This window comes from Elaeis guineensis, chromosome 7 (genome assembly GCF_000442705.2).
Source record: "Elaeis guineensis isolate ETL-2024a chromosome 7, EG11, whole genome shotgun sequence".
Lineage (NCBI taxonomy): Eukaryota > Viridiplantae > Streptophyta > Magnoliopsida > Arecales > Arecaceae > Elaeis > Elaeis guineensis.
Genome location: NC_025999.2, coordinates 93,790,373 through 93,803,958, shown reverse-complemented (window position 1 = coordinate 93,803,958; position 13,586 = coordinate 93,790,373). Strand labels below are relative to the sequence as shown.

General features: G+C 38.8%; 1 protein-coding gene across 2 annotated transcripts; it reads left to right on the top strand.

Moving 5' to 3' along the window:
- The first annotated feature begins 1,526 nt into the window (after positions 1–1,526).
- LOC105032197 (vacuolar cation/proton exchanger 1a) lies at positions 1,527–11,742 on the top strand. 2 transcript variants are annotated; one of them, XM_010906575.4, is made up of 11 exons: positions 1,530–2,038; positions 6,453–6,520; positions 6,616–6,644; positions 7,282–7,478; positions 7,619–7,837; positions 10,054–10,185; positions 10,294–10,410; positions 10,504–10,557; positions 10,656–10,772; positions 11,258–11,348; positions 11,472–11,742. In XM_010906575.4, exons 1-11 carry the CDS (start codon positions 1,766–1,768, stop codon positions 11,531–11,533), a joined length of 1,359 nt encoding a protein of 452 aa, XP_010904877.1. In that variant the 5' UTR covers positions 1,530–1,765; the 3' UTR covers positions 11,534–11,742. The 2 variants fall into 2 exon arrangements, 1 of the variants encoding a protein (XP_010904877.1); XR_002163327.3 differs by lacking the exon at positions 11,472–11,742 and having other exon boundaries at positions 1,527–2,038; positions 10,485–10,557.
- Positions 11,743–13,586: the final 1,844 nt, after the last annotated feature.

Below are 13,586 nucleotides of genomic sequence, written 5' to 3'. Positions count from 1 at the left end.
TAAAGAGTGCATTCTGAACGTGCTAATATAGAAGGCCAAGAAAGAGAACCAGAACATGTGAAAAATAGCATCAGTGAAATCATGCAAATTTGAAAAACTACTATGAGATGTAACTAACATTGCTAACATCAGCAAAGTGCATTATATCATGTTGCAGAATCAAAGCAAACTGAGAAAGTAAATTATCCCCCAAGGAGAAGGAGTAGTTGCCCAAAAGTGTTTGTTTGGTGAGCCAATCTGCAGCTTGATTATGATCACGATAGATGTGTGAAATAGTGCAACTGGGTAACATATTTATGGCATTCAGATCATCTTTAAAAACGAGGAGATCAACCATTTTACAGGAGGATGGGTGTGTTAGCCATCTAACGACAGTAAGAGAGTCACCATAAATATAGAATTTCTTATCTCTAAATTTTTGAACTGCAGTTGTCAGTCCATACCAAACTGTCAAAAGCTCAGCATAAGGCATAGAGCAAGAGGAGAGGCAAAATTCTTGGGCCAATATAAAAGTACCATGTTCATCCCTAATCATAAAGGCAGCTCCAGGTCTTTGAGTTTGAACAGCAGCATCAAAATTCAATACTAATCTCCCAAAGGAAGGGGACAGCCAGATTCAGTGTGCTGTTTAACATGCATTGAGAAACAGATATTTTTGAATTCAAAACCGACCTAGATTGCATCCCTTACCATTCCATTGTATGGTAAACAAGTAGCCAAACCCCATATATACTACAATTTTCCTAGTAACAAGTAGAGAATTTCAGAACATAAACCTTATGTCTTTCTTTCTGGTCGAGTGCCAAGTTCTGTGAGGAAGCTTCGTGGAACGAGCACCCTCTTGCTTTAGTTTATATATAAACTGCAGTCGCGGCGCGGCTAACGTGGCCACATACCGGACCCACCGGTTGAGCGGCTCCCACCTATGACTTTGCACATGAATCCGGATTTAATATCTCAGCCCTTGGTTCGCACTGTTTGCTTAGAAATTTTTGGATAAATTTAATCCATCACATATATTTGTACATGTATCAGGATTTAATATCTCGTTTCTTAAACCAAGGTTACTAGGTCTACACCATCTGTTTAGAAATTTTTAAATAGATTTAGTTCATCACATATATTTGTACATGCATCAGGATATAATATCTCAATCCTTAAACCAAGGTTACTAAGTCTGCACCACCTGTTCAGAAATTTTTGGATAGATTTAGTCCATCGTATATATACTCTTAAATAAAATCAAAAAAAAAAATCATGTCAATATTTTTAATTAAAAAATTCTGTAAACACCTCAATAATAATAATGTACTTGGATAGTTACAGAATTCTTCTGTTGATATAGTATTTTTTTATTAATCTTATCTAATGGTAGGTGAGGTCTATCCAAAAATTCCCCTGACAAAGATCCATCCATTAGGTTGTGTACGCGCATGCGGCGGGTCGCATCACCAACCCAAGTCCCCTGATCTTCCCTGGCCCTTCCCTAAAGGCGAGGGCCAGGTGTAAGCTGACGACGCTGTCACCTCACAGTCTGCAGGCAGCGAACAGGAACCCCATCGCAACACGACACAAACTCATGGGTACTCCTCCTTGGTGACCACCCCTTTCGCTGAGCTTGAGAGAGCCTCCGAACCAAGTAGCTTCGTGCTGGACTTCTGGCCGGAGAGAAATCATCCATCGATCACTCTCGTCTACGGCTGCTTCATTATCACAAATTATACGTCCGATTCCAGCGCGAGGGATAGCGGGGGAGAGTAGAGCGATGACTTCGGTGGAAGAGGCGCCGGAGAGGAGACTGGAGGATGGATCCCGGGGAAAAGAGGCGGCGCTTCCGCCGCGGAGGACGGGCCACAGCGTGTCGTCATCGTCGCTGCTCCGGAAGCAGTCGGATCGCTCGATGCTGTCCAAAGTGAGAAGCGAGCCCCTCAGGCGGCTGCTGGCCAACCTCCAGGAGGTATTCCTCGGGGCCAAGCTCTCCCCCCTCTTCCCTGCGGTTCCCCTCGCCATCGCCGCCCATTGCTTCGATTTCGGCCGAGTATGTTCCTCCTATTGCCATTCCCCTCTCTCTCTCTCTCTCTGTATGCGTGTTGGGTACGTAGGTAGACATCTACGTCCAAAGACATCTGCTGGTTCGTCCCACAGATTGGGACGTATTTATTATTCGATGCGAAACGGGTGGATACGGTGATGCGGTGGAGGAAGCGGCCGGCCACAGCCATGCATCTGGAGGCGTATTGGATATTTTTGTCTCTTCCTTGAGGAAGAGACATGGGGATCGGTAGGGATGGCAACGAGTCGGACCAATATCGATATCTATTCTGTAAGAAAAAAATTTATATCCATACTCATTTCGTATCCATCTCGGGTCGGATTGAACTCCAAGAATGGATTGGGTCGGATTGGATATATCCGATCTCTCATTTTACCCCACTCTGAGCCACCCTCCACTACTTCATTCGTCACCATCGTCCCCATCTCCACCAACGCCCCATCTCCAAACCTTACAAAATATCATGCTTTCACCAAGATTAAGCTCTCAAAACCTCAAGGGAACAACTCACACCCCACAAATCGCACAAAACCAATATGCTCGAGAGAAAACCCCAATCGGATCCGATCTCGCTCAGGTGCTCTCCTTCCCCCACAGATCTCCGAAAAAGAGAATAAAAAGAAAAGAAACAGAAAAAAAAAAAAAAAAAGGGAAAGACCGATCTATACAGGAAAATATCTTGTCTTTCACTTTCTTCCGTCTTTCCTTTATTTTCGTTGATTTTTCCATTGTTTTCCTTTGGTTTTTCCTCCGTCCCCACTCCTCAGGAGTCTCAATCGGATGGGAGGCTTGGAGCAGCCGAATAGGGAAGCTTAGACGATGGCTAGGATTTTGTCAGAACCTTAGCTGCTCTCTCCCCTCTGAGCGAATGGTCTCGAACTCCTTCCTTCGCTGTCGACATCTTCTTTGTCCACCATCAAGTCCCCATTAGCACCAGCAAGCTTTCGCCGGCGTCGTCGCTATCGGTATCATCCTCGTCCATCACCAAGCTCCCGACGGGCCACTGCTAGTGGTGAGGGAGAGCGCGGACCTATTGGACCGCCGCTAGGACTCTTGGTTGCCAGGGTGGCCGGATTGGGAGATCCAAGTTTTAGGTTTTATTTAAGCTAGCTTAGGATCCCGTACAATGTATGATATATATTTAATTTTTTAAATAATATTTTTATAAATAAAAAATTTAATATTATATAAAAAATATCATAGATGATAATAAATATTTTAAATAAAAATATTAATCTAGATTGTTTAAATAATATAATAATAAAAAATAATATAATTATTTCTGTAATTTGTTAACAGAGAAATCATTCTTTTAATCAATATTTTTAGTATCAATTGTTTCGGAATCATCATCATTAAGTAAAATACGATCACTTATTTGCACATCTCTTTTTTTCATAAGAAAATAGAAAAGAGGTAGAGATTGGAATTTGGGAATGGAGTTAATATGAAAAAAAAACATAGGTTGCATCCCCTCTTTCTTTTTTTTTTTTTTTAATTTTTATAAAGGTACAATCACTATAAACACATGAAGAGAGAGAAAAAGGGTGAGGAGAAAAATTAAAAAAAAAAGATGAAAGGTAATAAATAGATGGACCACTGAAATGATAATAATTTATCATATATTTCTATATTATATATATTTATTTATTAAAATAGATGCATTAGTTTTCATCTACGATATGTTTAATTTTTTTTTTCAATGAAAGATCTTACCTTCGTGTAGTAATAGTGGTTATGTTTGAAATTTGAAATTCTCAATCTGAATTTTGAATATGACATCTAATATATTTAATATATATATATATATATAAATGAGGTTGCTATCATATTTTTTTTTTTCAAACCTTCTTTTTATCCCTCTGTTCCCTCCTTTTTGTCCTCCGTAATTCCATCCCCCTCCCTCTCTTGCGAGAGGTGCGAGATCGTAGGAGAGCGGCGACCTCTGCACCATCTTCGTCCTTGGCCTCTCCATCGCCCTCGTCTCTTTTTTTTGCTTGTGGAGTTGGGACATGAGATCGAAGGCGGGGCGATGGAAGAAGATGATATCGAGATCTAACGATGCGTGCTCGAAGAATTTTTCGAAAAATCTTTAGACGACGATGGCTCAATCTGTTTGATCGTTGATCCCTCCCTCTCGGTTCATGGATCTTTTCTCCTCTCTTTTTTTCAGAAGAAGCTTTCGGAAAATCTTTAGACGACAATGGTCCAACCCGTTCGGCTATTGATCCTTTCTTCTCGGTTCAGGGATCCTTTCTCCTTTCTTTTTTTCTCCTCCCATCCCGTGGTTTCACTTCTTTTCCTGATCGAACTAACTTCATATATATATATATATATATTTTAATACTCTACATGTCATATGATATTAAAATATTATTATCCATATGATCCAAATTTATTTTTAATATTTTTTTATTTAAAATTTATATTCATGCCGTCTCTTAAAACGCATCTCATTTGGATCGAATTGAATTAGGTATCCATCAGATTGAAAAAAAAATTGCCACCCTAAGATCCAGCATTGGATTTCTAAGTTGTGAAGCGAGTTTCTAGGCTGCCAGTCTTGTACGTTGATCATCATTGTGGCTTATCTAGCTCAGTCTAATGTGACTACCCACGTGAATCTGGTGTAAAAAGGACAATTTGCACCAGGTGCAAGCAATAATTTCTCTCCGGTTCGTTGTAAGTACGTAAGCCATTTAGCAATGCAGCCGTTTAGAAAACTTATTTCTACTTTGCATGATGTACTTTGGTGACTCGGTTTATCTATCTAGCTCGTTTTAGCCCAGACTGTACTACGATCCGGTTCAATTAACTGGCGGTAGTACACCGGATATACTCTGCACAAAGACCAACACCACCACATTCTTTCATGAGCTGTGTGGGGGTAGTTACATGCAAACTCCAGCGAAGGGATTTAGGCGGACATACAGTAACTGCTTGGTATGCTTAACATATGGGACGAGATATAACCGTCTCGCAACGTATTTTATGAGTGCATAAATTTGTAACCATTCTCTTAATAGATTTTAAGACATCATATTGAATCATGTGATTCATTGCTGCTGATCAGTTAGTTAGTATGGTCAGACTTGAGCTCAATGAATCTAAACTGCATCACGAGACATGTAGATTTATAACTGTTGGTACATTTAGGATATAGGATGAGTGCAGTCCATAGGCAAGCAAAGCAATGATCAAGATAGCTAGGAAGGGGGCTCATGCATTCATTTCATACACATCCATCACAGCGACCATCTGGTAGATATAATTCTAGCGTGGGTACACGATAATCTTTTGGCATTTAGAATGTGGTCGAAACTTCTGATTGCAATCTAATCATTTAAGAGGCAATGTTGTTTGGCCTATCTAAGGTTGCCATGGGTCCACCTTAGGAAATTCCTACGCTGATGGGACTTGTTTTGGTTGGTGAGAATAATTTTTTATTTTTCGAGAAATAATTTTTTTATTTTTTTTATATGTTTAATTAATTATAAAAAATAATTTATTATAAAATAATTTATATTTGATTGAATATTTATTTTTTTAAAAAATTATGTAAAATATCTATTATATCCTTAGTGGATATAAAACCATACATTTTTGCTCTTAAATTTTTAATAAATATTAACATTAGATTTATATTCATATAAATATTAAGATAATATTAATATAATATTATATCATTATTCGATATTTCATTCTAACCATCCATTGATATTTTGCAAAATCTTAACCGTAGATCTTAAAAGAATATTTTAGAAAAAAAAAAGATATCATCACTTTCTATCCCATAGAAAGTGCCAAAACCCACCTCTCCTATAGATTTTTACTTCTCATGAAATATGAAAAATAATTTTTCATAAATTTTTTTTTTTTTCTCTTAAAACTCCAATCAAACAAGAGTCTCCTTCTCTACTTCTCATAAAATACTTCTTTCTCCCTCTACTTTCCGTCAACCAAACGTGTCCCTAACGTTTTAGCATGTTCATGGGAATTGATAACTTTTTTAAAACTCTGACAAATGTGATGTCAAACTTATTTCCTCTGTAATTAACATAATGCGGAAGAGGAAAAAAAAAAAAAATCAAAATGACAAGCCTGTGTGCTACACCTACAGGACCGTAGAATTCGTGGCGCCCGGTTAAAAAACCAGATGTCCAAGTAGTGAACGTCATCCATCTACTTTTCTTGTGGTATTATTCATTTCCGCCGTAGATTAACTAAAATCAAATGCCGGTATCACTGTGAAAGCCAAGAGATGTAAATAAAAAGAAGTATGACTGCTAGCAGATTTTTTTTTTTCTCTTTTTTTGGAGCATATAGATTATTGCCCCATTTTTATTACTTAATTAATTAACTTTGGGTCTTCTTTTGTAAATTTAAATGGAGGAAACAGGCTTGGATCTTCGCATTGAGTATGATAGGCCTCGCTCCTCTTGCCGAACGGTTGAGTTTTCTAAGCGAGTATGTTTCTCACCTCCCTCTACCAACACCTTGAATCATTTCTACTGCATTGTTAATTTGTTCTAATTATTTTTAATCTTAATTCTGCAACACAGGCAAATCGTGTTTTACGCCGGTCCAACAGGTAATTAATTTCCTAATAATTAGTTTTTATTTTTTTTCTTATTTTGCAAAAAACAGCTCCGCTGTCTGGTATGGTATTTTCTGCTAATCATCATAAATTGACAGCGAATGAGCTGGATCAAACCTAGACCTGACCCGGCTTTAAAGAATCAGACCAAATCCAGACGCAAAAATTGAACATGCATGCAAAATGCTTATGCTAAACCAACATGAAAACAATTAACCTTGAAGAATCTGTTTTAGCACCCAAAAATACTATGCTTTTTAACAATGTTGAGTAGGGTGTTTTCATCTTAATTAATCAAAAAGATAAAAAGAGTAAAACTCTGTCTATAGAGACGAGGTGGTTCAACACGAATCGAACCACTTAACACTCAACTTATAAGGTTTCATAGATAAAACACCTCAATCTTATGGGATCAGTGGTGCATCCTGTGCGCGGAGACATAATGTGATGGTATAACAATCCAACACATATTACTTTCGTACTTAGCCGAGCTTTTTGGCTGAGACTTTCTGAGACATGCGTTTTTGTCGAATAGTCAGCACGGTCCAAGCCTAAAAAGAGAAAGGGAACACAATAGTTGGCATTTGGTCCTCACTAGCTAACACAGCAATAATTGATCGACCCTGTGTAGTTGGTGGGCTTCTGAACGCCACCTGTGGCAACGCACCCGAGCTAATAATCGCCCTGCTGGCCCTCCAAAAGGACAAGATAGCGGTGCTCAAATGGTCCCTCCTCGGCTCCGTCCTTTCCAACCTCCTCCTCGTCCTCGGCTCCTCCCTCTTCTGCGGCGGCATCGCCAATTTCACCAAGGAACGCCCTTTCGACCGAGTACGTGTAAACAAACACCACTTTAAACTTCAAACAAGTCTACAAGTAGAAGAACAGTATAATATATATATAGAAGTGGTGGTAGTAGGAACATTTTGTCTTCGTTCGAGTGCTTTTTTTTTGTCTTCTTTTCTTTTTAGAAGCAAAGTGACGTGAACTTGAGCCTTCTGCTGCTGGGCGCGCTGTGCTATATCTTGGCGTTGGTTTATGGGCACGCTGCGAGCTTCGGAGAGGGCAAAGCAGGGGCAGGAGCAGTGCTGAACCTCTCGAGAACGTGCAGCATTGTGATGCTGGTGGCCTACTTCGGATGTCTCTTCTTCCAGTTGAAGACCCATCGCCAACTCTTTGAAGCGCCAGAGGTTAGATTTTTGAACCCAGTGTCTCCTACGAGCTAGTGGTGCAAATGAGATGAGTTGGTTCCAAATCTTGTGCACGGATATAATTAGATGGCCCGGGTCATCTACTACTTCAGAACACCCAAAGTATTTACGAGACCTAATTATGGAGGTTGACTAGATATTTGTCCATTTATAATTTTCTTTGGGGGTTTTCTAGAACTTCCTTCAACTTTGACCACGTAATACATATTGTAATAGGTCGCGACATTGAGACGGTAGCTTAACTTGTTTAGGTGACATTAAGAAACTAGGAGGGCAGATTGGTGTCGAGTCATCTTATTCTTAGATAAGAGAAATTTATGGCAAGAACACAGAATATAAAATGGAAACAAGAAACAAGATAAGAGAGGATAAAAAATCGAAACTTATTGATCCACTTTCTTTATTGGAACTCCAAACTACAAATTAGACAGAAACTCCATAATAGAGGAGGTACACAAAACAACTAACTATAGAAGCTCTCCACTGGATAGAACAGTGAGAGAGAGTATGTTGACTTGCATGTGCTTTTAGTTGATTGATACAAGAGGATCATAGAAATGCAGATAAAATTGAGGGGGAAAATATTCCCGAACCAGTCCTTACCAAATTCTTGGCTCTGTCGTGTGTAAAGCATGCGAGTGAAGTTGTGGTGCAATTTGAATTTTATCCAATGATTCGATGTAATTTGGACGTATAAGAAAGAATTATTTGACAATTATAAGACTGTAAATCTTGATTAGAATGATGGGTAAAGGTATTGTTGCTGCCAACTCCCACACTTGAGGTCGGATGACTTCTTTGGCCGAAGTGATGAAGCAACGTGGAGAGATAACCTTCCGAACTTCAGTTTGGAATCTACAAAAAAGTCACACGGGGATATTTTTCGGAGAAAACCCTCCGACGTTCAAATTAGGAGATGGAGAACAAGGAGAAGGAGAGTGGTTTTTTTTCGAGGGCTTATCTTGGGGATCCCTACACCCCCTATTTATGGAAGGGGATTAGAGTTGTAAATGCCTTGGAGTCTAGTTGATTTCCAATTAACGTGCATAGATTAAGCTTAGCGATAGTTATTGATTTATTTTTATTTAGGACACGATCTGATTACGGAGATATCCTTCTTTATCTGAATATCTCGGAGTTGAAAAAGGGAGAGTGGATTCTATCAACAAAGAATGCTGTGTACCTTAGCCAGAGGTCGGCTCGGGCCCACTTGAAACATGCCTTGTCCATGGCCGAGGTACGGCCACCTTGGCTGAAACGGAGGTCCAAGCTTCCATCCACGTGTTCTCTGGGAACACGCTCTGGTTCTAGGGCATATACCTGACACCCTTAGGTCAGTCGGAAACCGTTCCCATGCTCGTTGAAATCTGGTCTCTATTGTCTTCAGTTGGCATCGAGGATGAAATTGGGAGGTGGTAATCCACGAGTACCAAGTGGGCTTTGTTCTGAAAGTCATACCTTTTTACTTAGCAACCACAGGCTCTAGGTTCTAGCCTTAAAAAGTGCATCCTAAATATTGAGACTAGGTAATTATGGTACCAATGGATTTTCCTCTCTTTCGCAAAAAATACTGGGTAAAGGTCGTGAAAAAGATAGCAAATATTTGAAATAAAAAATAAAGGTTGAGAATGTTATAAGAGCGAGATATACAGCACTTACAACAATAAAAGTGAGTAAAATAATTCAAGAATCAAGTGTGTCGACCTCATGAGCTGAGTTTGACAGCTATCCTTACCTTAACCAAATTCACTTAAATTCCATCCACCAATTGGACTACTGATATCACGAAGGTATTGACTGATGCATGTTTAATTCATTCATCTAGGTGAAAGGTTCAACAAATATGGAGAGAAAAACACCACTTGAAAATAACAAAGGTTTTGAAGATGTTATGTGAACTTGGCCTTGAAATAGAGGTGAATTGGACACAATAAGTGATGGTTGCTCATGCAGTGAACAAGTGATTGATGATCTTCTGTCTTGGCCTTGGAAAAGCAGGTAGGAACATTACGAGAGAAGATCCAAGGCTCAGTCCTAACCAGGACACCCTCGGGATCAAGATAATATGTACTCTTCCTATTTGAAATAGGAAGAAGTAACTAATTAGTCAGACCTGCCACTCTCTGTTACTAGGAAGTAGGAATTCTGTTGTATCACTACCACCACCCACGGCTAACACCTTCAATGATTAACAGGATGCAGCAGATAGCGATGATGACACTGTTTCAGATACACCAGTGATTGGATTTGCGAGTGCATTTGCCTGGTTAGTAGGGATGACTTCTGCAGTTGCAATTTTGTCAGATTATGTTGTTACTACCATTGAGGTATCGAAAAAGTTCATCATATCCATGTCTGATCTTTCTTTTTGAACATTCATCTTAATCCTCTAAAGTTCCTAAAGGAGCAACACTTTCTCTTCTTTAATTTCTTAGGCAGCATCAGAGTCATGGGGTATGTCTGTGAGCTTCATCAGTGTTATCTTGCTACCTGTTGTTGGAAATGCAGCAGAACATGCAGCTGCTATCATCTTTGCTTTCAAGAGCAAGATTGTAAGAGGAGCTCTTACTTATGGTTTCTGAAATTCTCATATGAAGTGAAAAAATATGCATAATTTTTTGAGTAGCTATATGGACATTATACAGGACATCACTTTAGGCATCACTCTTGGCTCATCAACTCAGATATCCATGTTTGTGGTGAGACTTCAAGCAGCCATTCCTGAAAGCATAGCTTTGTTTCCTCCTCTTTGCTTGATGTTTATAGGATTCACTAATATTATGCTGACCATGTGTAGATTCCATTAAGTATAATTGTGGCATGGATAAAGGGTATCTACATGGATCTTGATTTCGAGCTCTTGGGTACCGGATCACTGGTTATGTCGATCCTTATAATTGCCTTCACCCTTCAGGTAAATCTATAACCCTTCAGCCATTATTGCTCATGGTTGTTTGATATACTGACAGTACCTATCAATTCAAACTCTGTTAGTCCAACAAAGGAAAAGGTGGATTGCTAACCAAAGTAGGAAAATGAAAATATGACTAAAATGTGTTTGAAGTGAACCCAGTAGCTTAACTAACAGAATTTGATTGCATTCAAATGCTGACTACAATCTACTTCCTCAAAAAATGCTATGATTTCACATACACCATAGTTATCTGCAGATTTCATATAGCCCCAATGTGTAGCTCAGGAATCACACGTGATTCATAAGAGTGTGAGTTTGTATCCCAAATTTAGTCAGTTCAAATATTTACTTTTTTATTTAAGTATATTGTGTTAAAGACACAATGAGACCATTTGGAATGCATTTAATTTGCTATAAATCGATGTAATCTCCTATATTTCATCCATAATATCGAACTTAGGTGGAAATAATAATTATTTTTGCAGGATGGCACGTGGCACTATATGAAGGGTTTTGTTCTCTCACTCTGCTACGTTGTTATCGGCGCATCATTTTTCGTCCTCGGGCCCTCTTTAAGTAAGTGTAACTAAGCAACTGCTGGGGAACAAGAGCTTAAACATCTTCTTCATTATTTCTATCATTGTATTCCTAAATTCTTTTTTTTTTTTTTTTTTTCTTTTGCTTGGATTCCAATGTCAGATCAAGCAAATGCCATCAACTTGGATGTCAAAACGGTACCAACAAAATCTGTAAAGGCATAGGACAATATCTCTCAAACTGGTTTTGTATCTGGATAATGGGTTGCTTTAGTTTTGTCCTTTTTTTAGTTGTTGTAGTTCCAGCGAAGAAATTCCCTTGTAAGAGTTGTTTTTGAAGAGCATAAAAATGGGCATTCTTCCCAACTATGATGTAAGCCGAGCTGAGAGGAGGTAATAGTATTCGGAAGTAACTACGACATTTCTATGCATAATTGAGAATATCTACTTAATATTGCTGCTAAAAGTTATAGGCCCAAAAAAAAATAATAATAATAAGAAAAGAAGAAATCTCCTCTGCGCTTAACGTTGCCATTCAGCGCCTACAAGATATAAATTGAAAATAATGGTATTCCCCAAGTGTCCAATTATTTATGATTAGGCTTATTGATGTATATACTATCTCAAATAAAATCGAGATTATTGGTATTCAGTATATGGTGCTTTGTAAATGCTAATATACATAATTTATTTTAAAATGGATAAAGTAAAATTTATCAAACTCTTCGTTTGTCGCAGCAAAACTGCTGGCGTAAACAAGATGCCTTCTTTTGGTTGCTCTGGCGGAATAATAGATTATTGCTTTATTGCTCTGGAAATATCATGCCTATAATAGTTTCTTTTTGTATGAGTACAGTACATGGGGCCTTCACTGAGAGGGGCAGCTTTCTTTTAAGAGGGTCTGCGGACCAGCTTTTCCTTTCAACATGTTTACCTCCTAATTTGAGATTTTTTTTAAATAATATATTTTTAATAAAATATTTTTTAAGTATGGTGGGGTGGGGTTGAAAAATGAAGATTGATGTAAGTTAAAAAAAAAAAATTGAAATCATAAGTTTAACTTATAATTTCATTGAAATCATGAATTGAGCTCATAATTTTATTTTTATTTTTTTTTCCATCATTTATCCTTCTCCCTCCTGATCCACACCTCTCCCCACGATGGTTGGGCATCCTAACCCTCACACACCCCCACCCCCCTCTCTGGCTCAACACCACTCTCCTCTCTTCCGCACTCTGCTCTGACCCCCTCCCTTTTTTTTGGCCCTTCTCGCCCGCCCCTCTCTCTGACTCAACACCAACGCCCCCTACCCTATCTCCCGCTCCGGTCCAAAGCACCACCCCGCCCCCCTCCTCTCTGGCCCCGCCTTCTACTTTGGCACCTTTGCGGTTTCTCTACGTACGTCTATCCTCTGTTGTAGGAAAAAAATCATGAATAAAATTTATGATTTTGAATTTGATTGGAGTCGTAGATTCAATCCACGAATCTAATAACACCATGTCACCTGTCAAGGTTCATATGGCACGATAGAACGGAAAAACTCGTGATTTCACGTTGTACGGTAGGATGAAAAATACTTTTCAAACGATCATAATGTCAGAATACTTTATAAAAAAAATATTATTTAAAAAAATCTCCTAATTTGCATGTTAAAGAGGACAAGACCATCGCCTCCTGCACACAAACCAACTCCATTCCTAAATTAAAAGGAATATTGGCGCTACTTGAGGTTTCAACGGTCTCCTGCACAAATTATGTATATATGGTATGCCATTTTGGCCCATCCTTCTGGGCGCACTCGATGCTTCCAGCTTTTCCATTGACTGCATCTGTGCCACCGTACGCTTTTCCTTCCATCCTGCACCGAGGGGGGCTATGGGTGACAGCTTTTATCCCTATGGGTTGGTGGGTGCTGGCTTCATTCAATTCAGCTAATATGACTAAATTAATAAGTAATTATTGGTAATATAGTTATTTATTTATAAACAATGGCCACGCCTCTGCCGTTGATGGCCTCAAAAACTGGTGTTGGAGCATGCTTTAGATTCTGAAATTTTGGATGTTCATCGTCAGCACCGTTGCTGCGGGACTCCGACCGGATGTTGGTACGACTGAAATAGGATGCTAATCAAAATCAGAATATTAGAGAAAATCGGTAGGAAAAATCAGTACTCATCGAAGATTATTCAGTAAAAAAATTTTTAATTTTTAAATTAATTGAAGCTCGAAAATAATAGAAGAATAGCAAAGAATGATAGGAGAGATAGTCTCTCTTTT

Excerpts from the sequence above, each read along its gene's own strand:
- LOC105032197 (XM_010906575.4), top strand. The coding sequence starts at position 1,766 with ATGACTTCGGTGGAAGAGGCGCCGGAGAGGAGACTGGAGGATGGATCC. Across the intron at positions 7,479-7,618 it reads AGGAACGCCCTTTCGACCGA|AAGCAAAGTGACGTGAACTT; the intron begins GTACGTGTAAAC and ends TTTTCTTTTTAG. Across the intron at positions 11,349-11,471 it reads CGTCCTCGGGCCCTCTTTAA|ATCAAGCAAATGCCATCAAC; the intron begins GTAAGTGTAACT and ends TTCCAATGTCAG.